Below are 14,885 nucleotides of genomic sequence, written 5' to 3' on the forward strand. Positions count from 1 at the left end.
TGGCCAAGGCTATACATCGGTTTAACAGGACAGGTCCCACTCAGAACAGGCCTCGCCATGGTTGACCAAAGAAGTTGAGTGCACATGCTCAGTGTCATATCCAGAGGTTGTCTTTGGGAAATAGACGTATGAGTGCTGCTAGCATTGCTCAAGAGGTTGAAGGGGTGGGGGGTCAGCCTGTCAGTGCTCAGACCATACGCCGCCTACTGCATCAAATTGGTCTGCATGGCTGTCGTCCCAGAAGGAAGCCTTTTCTAAAGATGATACACAAGAAAGCCTGCAAACAGTCTGCTGACTTGCTTAGACAGCAGACTAAGGAAATGGATTACTGGAACCATGTCCAAGATAAACTTATTTGGTTCAGATGGTGTCAAACATGTGGGGCCACAACCAGGTGAGGAGTACAAAGAAATGTGTGTCTTGCTTACACTCAAGCATGGTGGTGGGAGTGTCATGGTCTGGGGCTGCATGAGTGCTGCCGGCACTGGAGAGATACAGTTCATTGAGGGAACCATGAATGCCAACATGTACTGTGACATACTGAAGCAGAGCATGATCCCCTCCCTTCAGAGACTGGGCCGCAGGGCAGTATTCCAACATGATAACGACACCAAACACACCTCCAAGATGACCACTGCCTTGCTAAAGAAGCTGAGGGAAAAGGTGATGGACTGGCCAAGCATGTCTCCAGACCTAAACCCTATTGAGCATCTGTGGGGCATCCTCAAATGGAAGGTGGAGGAGCACAAGGTCTCTAACATCCACAAGCTCTGTGATGTCATCATGGAGGAGTGGAAGAGGACTCCATTGGCAACCTGTGAAGCTCTGGTGAACTCCATGCCCAACAGGGTTCAAGCAGTGCTAGAAAATAATGGTGGCCACACAAAATATTGACACTTTGGGCCCAATTTGGACATTTTCACATAGGCGTGTACTCACTTTTGTTGCCAGTGGTTTAGACATTAATGGCTGCGTGCTATCTTATTTTGAGGGCACAGCAAATTACACTCTACATTGTAGCAAAGTGTCATTTCTTCATATATAATCAAATATTTGCAAAAATGTGAGAGGTGTACTCACTTTTGTGAGACACTGTACATTTGTGCATTAATAGCTGTAAAGTCCAATTTCACGGTAACAAAAAAATACATCTTAAAACTATCCTATACGATCACAAATTTAGAGAAAAGAAGCGAATTAGCATTATTAAAGAAAACTGATCCATGAATTACAATTTCTCTTGGTCCATATGTTTCATTGAGGGTTGAGGAACCATCAGACAATGTCAGGTTGTAAATTAGGGCAATTCTCCTTCAATGACCTGTCACCTCCAGCATATGTCGCATTATTACCTGTTATTAGAGACGTAACAGGAACATTAATTATACCACTAATGCTGGAGACAAACATCCCTTTAACTGCTCACACTGCTAAATCTTTTAAGTAAATGTTGTCACTATGAGGAACCATTTCTCTCTCTCAGAACCCTACCTTCCCTCACTCTTAAACCCATCTCATCCATAAAGTTATGTCATCTCAGGACAGTTTGTGAGGCGGCCCGAGATTCATGGCTGGAGCTAGTGTTCATTAGAGTAAAAACGGAACTTAAAACACCCTGAGTGATAGTCATTGCCCAAGTGTCATTATATTTCAGCCAACCTGGAGTCTGGACCCATTCCAAATGGCTTGGTTCAAGGCTCCAGCCGTACATTTCTCATTAAGGGGTGAACACAACAACCTTGGTAGCCACTGACATGTGGGTGTGACAGAGGCCGTTTTTTACTTTTATGATTTCATTACACAGACTTTTGATTATTTCTGCTTGGCTCTGAGAGTGGCAAATGTGTGCTCTGGCCAAGATCTATTAAAATAAGTTCCTAGATTCTTTCCTCATCTTTCTTCCTTTCTTCCCTTTGGCCCTGACCCAAACACTTCCACTTCCCTTCCTTCCTTCCTTCCTTACTTCCTACTTTCAATCCTATGTCAATCAATTATGTCAGCCATATTACTTTAACAACTTGATTGCCAATTCCCTTTAACTCGAACATCAACTTACTGAACAAGCCTGCAGTCTTAGGAAAAACATATCTGGGACCAGGCTATTGACCCTCTGCGTCTTTCCACCCAATAACTGTACCACAAACAAAGCTGACATCAGTCAACTCCACCCTTAGCAGGATTAAAAAATATGGTTTTACAGCATGTTTGACCTAGCTTCCTTTTCCTTGCTCAGGCATTTCTCTTATGCCTCCTACATTAACTTGAAGTTCTGCTAATCCGGTTTCTGAAAGCTGAGCTGCTGGCCAATGGATGAGCCGATGGATGTGCATGTCAGACCGTTCTGATTAGAACCCAAACACACAGGGAATATTTTAACTACTGCCTCCACTGTTAACCACAGACTTCATATAGACCCATGTAGCAAAACTGAAGCTGGTGAGATCAGGACGGCTTGTACAAAGCAGGCTTGACAGGCTGCAAACTGATAATGATAATAGGTAACAACAGGCAATAGATTTTGTTGGGTGCTGGGTCCAGAAAATTGAAACAAATCTGTCATCAATTGCAGGCAGACGTTCTTCCATGCATGTATTATTCAGCATGGTGGAAACCATAAAATTGTGGGCATCCATTCAGGGAGGAGACATTGAAATACGATTTAAGCGGTTGCTGGTCCTAATTCCCGAGCTGACAATGGGAAAAAAACCCTATGTTTTCTGTCCTTGATTAAGACAGTTAACGTTAATTGCGCCAAGGTTGTTGCTATCGTCATTAAATAAGAATGTGTTCTTAACATATCAACCTGGTAAAATAACTTACTTTTATTTATTTATTTTTTTCGTTGTGTCCCTGTGCTCCCAGCAGGGGGAATTGGTTCTGCCAGAGATAAACATCTACCCATGAATACCCGCCTCTCCACACACACACACACACACACACACACACACACTACTGACTCTCATGGCTGTGTTCCCTCCCTTCTCTATTTCTTCTGTCATCCACCACATCTCTCCTCACCTGCCTTTCTATCATTCTCCTCTCTTTCCCCTCACGCACCTTCTCTCTCCCCTCTCCCTGTTCTCTCCTCCCTCCTCATCTCTCTCCTCCCTCCTCATCCCTCTCCTCCCTTCTCTCTCCTCGCTTAACCGATAAGTCATTACATGTCCCAACACGATGCAGCTACCTCAATATGACCTCATAATATGAATTGAGTGTCCTTACATGCCTGGAAATTAACCAAAACCTTTCATTCAAAGTGTATACCGGTTCCTTTCCTAGAGACCCCACCCATATAACACGTAATGCAGGACTGTACCAGATTACCACAGTGTGTCAGCTGACAGACATCATGTTACAGAGCTATGCACTTCACACTCTAAAATTACCATCCAGGAAAAACTGTTCCTTCAGTGAAGGGTTACTGGACTTTCAGAGTAAACTGCACTGCACATACATGAGGAATGCCACGTTGGAATGGTAGTGACTTAGTAATGACCCAATTATCGCTTTTTATATCAAGGGATTCCTTCCATTGGTTTTTGTATGTACCTCCATTCAGTTTTTGAATATACCACAATTCTGTCCTCAAATATTTTTTGGTATACTGAACTTAGGAAACCGACTAAAACAGCTGTACGCAACCTCATTTTCTTTTTACCACGCACACTGATGCTAAACATGACAATTAGTCACCTGGTGTAGCTGATGCTGTCCTTGGCTCTCTCCTGCTCTGTGTTCAGTCACAGGACCGTGCAGGGTAATTGGTGACATTGACTGTATGCTGGCTGGATAGCTCAGAGTCTATGATCTATTAGTGCAGACTAATCAGCAAGCTAACACTAGCTTTGGGTTTCAGCCAGAGTTCCATGAATGAGAGGCACCCAAGCCGTGCTAAGGTGGTAGTGCGAATGCATTATCATAAATTAGCGTTTACTGCCGTGTTCAGCCTCATAACTAGTACAATAACAGACATCTGAGTGTACGGCCTGTTAAGAGGCTCAGCCTAATTAGGGGATACAGGCTACTAACATATGGTACTCACATGTATCAGTGCATGAGGCATTAATATGGAGCAGGTGGTATTCAATTACCAGCCCAACAAGGCTGTAGTAGTGCTGCCATTTAATTGGCCAACAGAGCAACATATTAGATTGAAAGTTTACTCACTTTTGAAAATCTCAAAGAACGATTTGGCCTCATTGGCCATATGAATTTATAATCTCCACGCAACATAGTCAGAAGAGGAGCCTTAACCCTCTCTAGGTATCTTCCTCAGTTCCTGTCTTCCTAGTGAGTTTTTTCTCACCACTTTGTTGTTTGAATATGCACTTTGTGACAACGGTTGATGTTAAAAGGGCGTTATGAAATAATGTAATTGATAGATTGGTTGATGGTGCCTGATTGGATAGAGACTAGAGATGTCTGAGTATCACTGAACCCAATAAACCTTTCTTGGAGGCACAGCACAAGCAGAAAACAGCAGAAAACATTACGCCAACAAAAATATTCTTTTTTTTTTTCTGTGGATAGATTATTACGGAGCTCACTGCATGACGACACATCTTCGGTTAATCTTCAATAATTTGCTGAATTCACTTATTTTGCTTAAGCATCATCTTAAATCTGCTTTGACTGCAAATGTGATGCACACTGAAGAAATTTGCACACCAGCAATTCATAACGGGCAAGTTTTTCACATAAATATTTGACAATGGTCATGAGTCAAGTGCTACACTGGAAGTGAAGTAGGCTAAGCAATTAAAAAGGCGCAGACAAAAAAGAAGGCAAATGGGAAATGGATTTAGTTGAGCAGACAGCTAAACGGAAATGTGTGTGTTGTGTGCATCTCCATGCCTGCGAGAGAAAGAGATCTCTCTCCTCTAAATATTAACAGCTCATCTGATTGAGTGAAACCCCACCACATGTGGCCATCACACCACAACCTGCTAGACACACAAGGTGGCCATCACACCACAACCTCCTAGACACACAAGGTGGCCATCACACCACAACCTCCTAGACACACAAGGTGGCCATCACACCACAACCTCCTAGACACACAAGGTGGCCATCACACCACAACCTCCTAGACACACAAGGTGGCCATCACACCACAACCTCCTAGACACACAAGGTGGCCATCACACCACAACCTCCTAGACACACAAGGTGGCCATCACACCACAACCTCCTAGACACACAAGGTGGCCATCACACCACAACCTCCTAGACACACAAGGTGGCCATCACACCACAACCTCCTAGACACACAAGGTGGCCATCACACCACAACCTCCTAGACACACAAGGTGGCCATCACACCACAACCTCCTAGACACACAAGGTGGCCATCACACCACAACCTCCTAGACACACAAGGGCAGACATACCTAGATGATTTTGCACACTTCACCTTTATATTTTCTTATTTCAAGTGCAGACAGGCCCCAGCGGGTACCTCATGCTGTTTGTTATCACAGGTCTGATCTCCCATCAATGTCCCCACAGCCAATGAGCCCCTACTCCCTGACTGTCTCTTTACCCCCAGACTGTCTCTTTAACCCCAGACTGTCTCTTTAACCCCAGACTGTCTCTTAACCCCCAGACTGTCTCTTTACCCCCTGACTGTCTCCTTACCCCCTGACTGTCTCTTTACCCCCAGACTGTCTCCTTACCCCCTGACTGTCTCTTTACCCCATGACTGTCTCTTTACCCCCAGACTGTCTCTTTAACCCCAGACTGTCCCCTTACCCCCTGACTGTCTCTTTAACCCCAGACTGTCTCCTTACCCCCTGACTGTCTCCTTACTCCCTGACTGTCTCTTTACCCCCTGACTGTCTCTTTACCCCCAGACTGTCTCTTTACCCCCTGACTGTCTCTTTACCCCCTGACTGTCTCTTTACCCCCAGACAGTCTCTTTACCCCCTGACAGTCACTTTACCCCCAGACTGTCTCTTTACCCCCTGACTGTCTCTTTACCCCCAGACTGTCTCTTTACCCCCAGACTGTCTCTTTACCCCCTGACTGTCTCTTTACCCCCAGACTGTCTCTTTACCCCCTGACTGTCTCTTTACCCCCTAACTGTCTCTTTACCCCCTGACGGCCTCTTTACCCCCTGACGGCCTCCTTAGCCCCTGTACTCTGAAGCAGGCAGCCTGTTCGGTGCCTGTTGGCTGACGGCTGTGAGTAATGCAGTGGGTCAGCTGGGTCAGCTCTTCTAGGTGGCAGAGTTTCAATCACAACTGACCTTCTGGGCCCTCACGGTCAGGCAACTAAAAGATCACAACCAGACCCTAGCATAACCGTATCACAGCCAGACTGTAGATACTGACCACAATCTGATCTCAGCAAGCAGCAATGATCACTGCTAGACCACAAACAGACCAAGCAGAACACAACACAAACCTAACCAGAGCACAACCCGACATCAACCAAAGCACAATCTGATGCTAACCAGTATACAGACCGACACCAACCAGAACACAAAGCGATCCTAACCAAAACACAACCAGACCATAGACAGACAGGTACAACATATTGGGATTCTCCCCTCTCATCAGCTTTGAAAAATCTTCAAATTGGGAAGAACATATAATGCATTCGTAAAGTATTGAGACCCCTTACATTTTCCACATTTTGTTACATTACAACCTTATTCTAAAATGAAATTAATAGATTTTACTACTCAATCTATACACAATACCCCATAATAACCAAGCAAAAACAGGTTTTTAGAAATGTTATCAAATTCATAAAAATCATGATATTTACTTAAGTAGTCAGACCCCTTCTCTCAGCACTTTCTTGAAGTAACTTTGGCAGCAATTACAGCTTCAAGTCTTTTTGGGTATGATGCTATAAGCTTGGCACTGTATTTGTCTAGTTTCTCAAAATCCTCCATGCAGATCTTTTAAATCTCTGTCAGGCTGGATGGGGAACTTTGTTGCACAGCCATTTTCAGGTATGTCTAGTGATGTTTAATCAGGTTCATGTCAATGTTCTCTCAAGGCCACTCAAGAACATTCACAGACTTGTCCTAAAACATCCCCTGCACGATCTTGGTTGTGTGCTTAGAGTTGTTGTCCTGTTGGACAGTGAGTCTTTTCTGGAGTCTGAGGTCCTGAGTGCTCTGGAGCAGGTTTTCTTCAAGGATCTTTCTGTACTTTGCTCCAATCCTTACTAGTCTCTCAGGCCCATGTCACTGAAAAACATCCCCACAGCATTATGCTGCCACCACCATGCTTCACCGTAGTGATGTTATTGACCAGATGAGGAGACCAGGTTTCCTATGGACATGATGCTGGAGTTCAATCTTTTCATGAGACTAAAGAATCTTGTTCCTCGTGGTCTAAGGTCCTTAAGGTGTCTTTTAGCAAACTAAAAGTGGGTTGTCATGTATATTCTCCTGAGGAGTGGCTTCCTTCTGGTATCTGTACCATGAAGGCCTGATTGGTGGAGTGCAGCAGAGAGGTTTTCCTTCTGAAAGGTTCTCTCATCTCCCCACTGGAACTCTGGAGCTCTGTCAGAGTGTCCATTGGGTTCTTGGTCACCTCCCTGACTAAGTCCCTACTCCCCCAATTGGTAAGTTTGGCCAGGTGGCAGCTCTAGAATGGTAATTCCGAACACCTTCAATGTTACAGGGATTTTTGGTACCTTTCCCCAGATCTGTGCCATGACAAAATCTGTTCTCAGAACTCTTTGGGCAATTCCTTAGACCTCATGGCTATTACATTTTTTACTCTGACATGCACCTGAATCTGTGGGAACTTCATAGACAGGTGTGTGCCTTTCCAAATGTTTTATACATTTGCCAAATTTACTAAAAGCTTTTTTTGTATGGTCCTTATGGCGTTGGGCAGGGGTCTGAATACTTTCTGAATGCGCTGTACCTTTATGAGTGTGTCAAAATGGTGGGCTATGCCTGTTAAGGTTACCATAACCATAGAATATGGTTGAGTATTCTGATTGGAACCCCACAATAAACATAAATGAAGTCAATTTGCAGAGGGAACTAGCCCTCACAGCTAACGCATAATGAAGTGCTCAGCTAGATGGATGGTACATGTCAGAGATGCAATTCTTTGATCATTAAAAGCTGGATTGAATAAATAATAACAATAAACCCCCACTGAAATGCTTCACTGCAACAGTGAACCACCACTTAATTTAATGCTTTTTTGAGAAAAGAAAGCTCTACATATCAGGGGATTAACAAACTGATATAAAAAATGGACATCAAAAGGGGTAATGAACTTCCGATTCAGTAAGTCATGGAATTTGAAAAAACACATTAACTTCAAAAGCATCAAATTAATTTAGTGTCAGCAGGGCTCTTTCCCAGCGGTAACAGACAACCCCTAACATCACTGAAGTTCAGCTCTTTCCAATATACAAACCAAAGCCTTCAAATATCCAAGAAATGCAAAACAAAAAATGAGGAAAGATGTTATCATAAAGCCATCAACATAAAACCCAGAGGGTGTAACATGCTCATCATCATTTCTAAATATTCTACATGGATATTTCATGACCAAATACCAGCTGAAATACCCAGGATGAATAGATCCTGTAAACGACACGTCCATTTGCATTTTTCCCTTAACATGTCTATTAGCTGATAACCTCATCCATATTCATAGCTGCCCGAGCCGCATGAAAAATGGACTTCCAAAAGTCTCAATTGCGCTGTTTCCGAGAAGGCGAGACCTTGGCAAGCGCTCCACCTACTTTTTAATAGTCCATTAACTACTCAAGGTCAATCCAGGTTAAGGCTGGTGTGCCTTGCCTCGCCGCCGGGCATTTCTCCCCCCCGGGCAGCGGAGCAGAGCACTGGAGGATTTGGGCTTCTACCACACTCAGGGCACCCAGCCCCTCTCCTTTTCCTGGATTGGGGAAAAGCCTGATAATCTTGGTGCATGCAGGTTGCAAGAAGGTCTGCTCTGCAGCCGAGCTCACTGCCTGGTTCATTCCAGCACCGCTCATCCAGTCCAATGGTGCAGAATGAGTCAATTATAGCACAGCATGAAGGGAAGGATCATACCTGGCTGGTCCTGGGGGCGTGTATCCTTTTGCCCGAGCCTCTACATGGCAGTGGAGTGTGTGTGTGTGTATGTGTGTGTGCGTGTCCCAGTCCCAGTTTGCGCGTAAGTGTGTGTATCGAGCACCAGTGAAGAGCTAAGGAGGAGTGTACAGTGCAGTGTTGGAGATGCAGGCAGGATTTCTGACTGTGCTGGGGCGGGTGTGTGTGTGTTGGTGTCTATATGTGTGTATCAGCCTCCCTCTCTCTCTCTCTGTATAATCCTCCCCCCGTCTTCAGGGACAAGCTGCAAATGAGCCAGCCCCCCCCCCCCCCCCCCCCCTCCTCTTCTCTCTCGCTGTATCTCAGACTCCCACATGAGCCTCCGGCACAATGATCCTCCACTGCCTCCACCTTTCACCAGATAACACAGGACGCAGAGGGCTGTCTCTCCCTTCCAACCCCCACGACCACCCTTCCCTCGCTGGCTGCTCCTCCCCGGTGTCCCACGTGTTCTGGTGGCCGTCCTTTTCCCGCCGGCGCCTCGCGTGTCTCTGCCATGGGACCCCCTGCTTGCACATCCGTGCTGTTGACACATCCACTAAGCCAGTCCCCAGGGTGATGCCAACAAGTCCGTTCATTCGAGGGGTGCTCCTGTATTCACAGCACTCCCGAGGCAGTTGTAAGTCAACGCCGAACGAAACGGAACGCGTACTCGTCCTGCTCTCAACCTGCACACGCTCTGTCGCGGTGGTGATGCACGGAGTACTCGTCCACCGTCGTGGTGAGGTGACTTAGACGCGGAATTTCTGTTTCTTCCCATTCTTGTAGTCGGTGATGTTAATACACCAGCACATCAAATCTGTGATTCATCATAATTGAGGGAGTCATGAAGCCGTGAGGTTATAACGGGATTAGACTGGCAGAAGGGATTAGCGCCATGTCAATCAAAAGCTACATTCTTTTTGACGGGCCAGATCATTACCTATGTAGATGTGAGGGTATCAGCTTACTAACTGTGCTCTACGGTAACTGGACTCAAGTTCTGCACACTGGAGAACATTTAGATATTTGGGTTTGAAGACGATCCACCAAATCATATCATCATATCATAAATATATATATTTAGGGAATGTGTAGAAAGTAAAGAAATCACACATTCTGCTAGAACCAGTGTGTGTGTGTGTGTGTGTGTGTGTATATATATTTTCTGATCTCATGGAGAGACCAGAGATCTCATTCCTGACCAGAGCTTACCATTGTAAGTAATTTTTTTATCCATGTCACCAAACAACAAACCAATGTCTCAGATGAAATAATAAATGCCAGCTCTGCCAGCGATGGAGGTCCAAACCTTCCATTTCACTGTCATCTATCAGGATTTCCTCTATCAGCAGTGTACAATCAACAAATGAGCAGTTACACATGGGAACACTGTAATTTAGTAATCAGGCTTTAGTGTCTTTTTTTTGTTACTCTCAGTTAACATATGAAAGATCTTCAAGCCCAAAAACAAACCTGGGAAAATGCCACATCTGTCACATTGAAAATGCAGGGGAGGACCCCAGAGGAAAGGTGTCTTTTTTTACTCCAGTAATGGATCACTTCCTGCCATGGAAAATCAATGTCAGGACGACCAGTGTGAAATTCAGTTTCTCTTGATATCAAAACAACCTGGACAGACGTATATAAGTCCATCTGAATAAATAAAATAAAAAAAGACTCAATTTAAGGCAACACTGTATCTTCAGCTCTGGAGGAGCTGTCTGTCTCTTCTAGAACATTCCCTTTGATCATCCCCACAGTCCACTGGCCTGAGTAGTCATGAGGACCCAGGCATATCAGTGGCTGTGGGTGCTTTGCGTGAATGAACCCCTTCAGGTCTATGCTTCTCGGGTCTTCCCAGTTCGCTGTGTGTTGCTATGTGTCAAAAGGCTAGATTAGATCACAGTAAAAACCGCCATTAAGTTCAGCTTTGGTTCACTATCTATATAGAAAGATATTTCCCCCCAATTCTGTCACTTGCTCTTTCCATGTATTCCGATATCATGTTCATCTTTTCCCCTGGGCTTTTTAACATTTCACTAAGAGACAGCTTTATTCATTCAGTCGCTTCACATGAAGAGGAAGGTTTCAGAGGAAGAAAACGAACAGCCGTTAACCCAACATTTTTGCCTTCTGCACAGCTCAAAGAAATCACCTAATCCTAAACAACATACAATACAACGACAGCCATACATGACACAAAATAAGGCAATTTCTCTATTTAGCAAATCAACTCATGTATAGAGCAGAATGTCTTTCAAATCTTTAAGTGCAGCCAAAAGCTATGTTTATGCACAGAAGTATCCAAAAACACTACTACTAGCGTATTAACTCGTCAATGTGCATCATTTACTCCAACGTCCAACCTCCTGTTTATGAATCAATATCAACTATAAAAAGTGATGGCAACCTATGTACAGCCCCAGGTAACATCTTCACATGGAGTGATTAATTATATTCAGATGTCACATCAAGACAATAGGGGACTGAACAGAGCATATACAGCTCATTCAATATCCCTCCCTCTTCCTGTCCCCCTCCCTGTCCCCCCATCTCTCTCTCTCTGCCCTCTCCCTCTCTCCCCCGTCTCTCCCATGCCCCCCCCCCTCTCTCCCTCCCGTTTCCTCATAACAACCTCATCAATAATAACCCTACGCCTCTTTTAAGTCCCCCTTGGCTTGTGAAATGCCTCATGTTTTCCGCCCTTATTTTGCCATTAAATTGACTGAGAACACATTGCAATTCGCAGCATTGACCTGGGAGCAATCAGGGTTAACTGCCTGGCTCAGGGACAGATTTTTTTTTATTACCTAGCCTCAGCTCAGGGATTGATGGAGACTTACAAGTCAGATGGGCACCAGTCTACCTGGCACCGCCCTTCAATAAACTGTCCCGTTCATAAAGAACACAGTCCAACCAGCTTGTCCAAGCCGCTGACTTCCCATCTGAAACTCCATTTTAAACACAGCACGCCAATACAATACTGTAATACTGTATGTTTGAACATGTATCCGCGATCGTCACGTGGAAGCGATGAAACATATGCACAAATAAGACCACAAACCAGGCTATGAAACCTGTTTAGCATATCAATGAGGGCATTTGAATACCATAAAAGAAAATCTAAAATCTGCCTCCTTCCCCAGGTTAACAGATCAAAGAGAACTTCCAGCCAATCAGTGTTTGAGAGAAAGGCACTCAAGTAAAAAAAAATACCTGCAGTAACTAGAGTATGGACGGAGATAGAGTTGACATGCCTGGGGATGAAGAATTGCCCATTCTGCACCACGACAGTCACACTTCTACACTGTCCTGTACCGTGATAGTACTGGTTCTCACACTGCTTTCCTTATCCTCTCAATCGCTTTTTGGCTCCCCCTCATAGTATTTCTTCCTCTTCCACTGGGTCTTCTGTCTTCATTCTTCTGTTTTCCAAAACATCCATGTTCTTCTTCGGTTCAGTTCCTCTTGTACCACTTGAGTGGAGTGTTTTAGGGACAGGGCGTCTGAGTGTCGGTAGGGTTTTTAGGTGCGTGCGTGCGTGCGTGTGTGTGTGTTTGTGTATGCCAGCATGCTACAGTGAAAGAGAGCCTGTACCCATGTCTTGCATGTCCACTGAATAAACTCATGTTTTATTAATGTTAACCCCTCCCCCCAGCCCTCTCCTCTTAAAGGCACAGTGTCCCTAATATCACAGGAATTAGGCTCACGCTCCACTCACTCTATAGATCGGTAACTCCTTTATCCTACACAAATATTTTCCGGAAGCGGGAAATTATTGATTTCCTTTTGATCTCTGGTCCAAATGGATGATCGATTTACTCTAGACAAATTATTACACTGATTATTATTCATTCATTGTTGTCATGCCTTTACGTATTAGAAATATTTTAAACCAATCATAAAATCCCAGCTATGTCATAATCAGCATCCACTATGTTAACAGCTGACATTCTGAAGTTATCTTGAAGTCATACTGAAGGTGTGTCACAGACAACATACCTATGGCACCAATAAATCCTGAACACAATATCAGGTGTGCCTCATCAAGACCACTGATAAGTCCAATGTGAGCATCTCTAGTATTCTGTATGTCTGTACAATCAGTGAGTTGTATGTGTGTGTGCGTATGCATGTTTGTCTTACAGTACATTGGAAAGACATAGTTGAAGAAAACCCTGGGTTACCGTAACACGTAATTCAATCCAATAAAGAAGCCATGAATAAATGAAAAGGTACCATGTGTGGTCAGGGTCAGGCCTGGTGTTCATGATATTCTATATGACAAACAATAACAGACATAATGTAAAGGCTACCGTCTGGCGACCATAAAGTTCCATTTAGTTTGTTTGTTGCTCAGAAATCGATGAATTTTGCTTTGTATGAGTTGTGTGTGTATGGCCTAGTGGTCTGTTTGTTTGCAGACTGGTTAATAAAACATAGTGATAAATTAAAGATGGACTGGCCTGGCCTTGAGCCCTGTAAGTGCGTAGTGCTCTTGTTGGGCCAGGATGGAGTGAGGCCTTCGCTTTGCCTTTCAACGAGTAACTATTCACTGGGAGCTCTTCTCGCTTACCGCTCCTCACTTTCAAAGATCCATCTATTGAACAAAAAGACGGGGTAAGATATAAAAGTACAGTTTCACTGTAGCTTTTAAAACCTGTTATTGAATCTCTTCAGAGGACAATTAGGAAAGGGATACCTGAAGTAAGTTACTGACACTCACAGAGAGTGAGAGGTGAAGGATGTCCACAGAGAAGAGACGGGGAGAAATGAGATTGCGACAGAGAGGATAAAGAGAGGAGACAGAGAGGATAAAGACGAGACAGAAAGGAGGCAAAAAGAGAGACAGAGAGGAGACAGAGAGAGGATGCAGAGATCAACAAAGAAGACCTAGAGAGGAGACAGAGGGTAAGCAACTGAAAGAAAGAGACAGACAAGGTATTGGGAGACAGAAGGGAGAGGACGATGACTGGCAGAGAAGGGAGGGAAAGAGGAGGGAGAATCCTGTACAGTGACAGATTCATTGCTGCCCTTTGACAGCAAATGTAGTTCCTCTCTCACGGTCTAGGCACAGCAGCTGAATAATGAATCTGGTTCCAGGCAACGTTTCAGGAAGATTCAGTAACGCTACATTCAATAGACTGACCCGGCAACAATCACCACCCAGAAAGAGGCATAAGAGGGGTAAGAATGAGAGACAGGAGAGTGGGGGAGACAATGACAGAGAGAGGGAGGAGAGGGGGAGAGAGAGGAGGGACAGAAGGAGGTACGGGGGGGAGAGTGAAAACAGAGACATAAAATGGAGAGATAGATGTGGAATTAGAAGGATGTAAAATGTGGATGATGGTTTTCTCACTTGCCTTGATCAGACAACATCCCACCACCCCACAGGAAACACATTTACATGATGACATTGAATAGGATGGTTTATTAACGTGGCCGCTACGTAACAGCCTAGCTTTTCTAATTGCACCGCATTCATTACAACCCGGCCTTTCAGTCTTGTCTGACCCAGCCTCTTCTTTCAAGCCCTTCGTTTACCTTGCCCTTCTGAGCGCCTATGTAAAAAAGCTGTTGCCGTGGCAACACTCTCGGTACAGGGCTGGCAAATCTTCCCAGAGTAGATCTGAAGGGTTAGCAAATCTATTTAAGGCCCCCCCTACACATGACACACACACACACGCACACACACCTGTAGGCCACCAGAGCAATCAAGTCTTGATCTTCAGCTAAACAGAGCTATACAGACAGTGGTCTTATATATTAATCAGTAACAGTGAGGTCCATCCTTGTTGAGGGTTTTTTTGTGGGTTGTATGTAA

At 44.5% G+C, this 14,885-nt stretch overlaps 1 protein-coding gene across 8 annotated transcripts in view; it reads right to left on the bottom strand.

Moving 5' to 3' along the window:
* The window catches only part of LOC105007964 (SRC kinase signaling inhibitor 1), a 52,113-nt gene extending 39,450 nt beyond the window's left edge, over window positions 1-12,663 (bottom strand). For 6 of the 8 annotated variants that reach the window (XR_002196813.3, XM_020046665.3, XM_020046666.3 and 3 more), the window contains exon 1: window positions 12,319-12,663. Coding sequence is in view for 5 of the 8 variants with exons in the window: in XM_020046665.3 (XP_019902224.3) it covers window positions 12,319-12,340 (22 nt within the window). In the remaining 3 variants the exon portion in view is untranslated. Of the gene's footprint in view, window positions 1-9,040; window positions 9,200-12,277 lie in introns of those variants that run through there. The other 2 variants (XM_013133954.4, XM_013133955.4) reach the window with 2 other exon arrangements.
* Between the last annotated feature and the right edge of the window lie 2,222 nt (window positions 12,664-14,885).

The sequence above is a fragment of the Esox lucius genome, chromosome 5 (genome assembly GCF_011004845.1).
Source record: "Esox lucius isolate fEsoLuc1 chromosome 5, fEsoLuc1.pri, whole genome shotgun sequence".
NCBI classification, from domain to species: domain Eukaryota; kingdom Metazoa; phylum Chordata; class Actinopteri; order Esociformes; family Esocidae; genus Esox; species Esox lucius.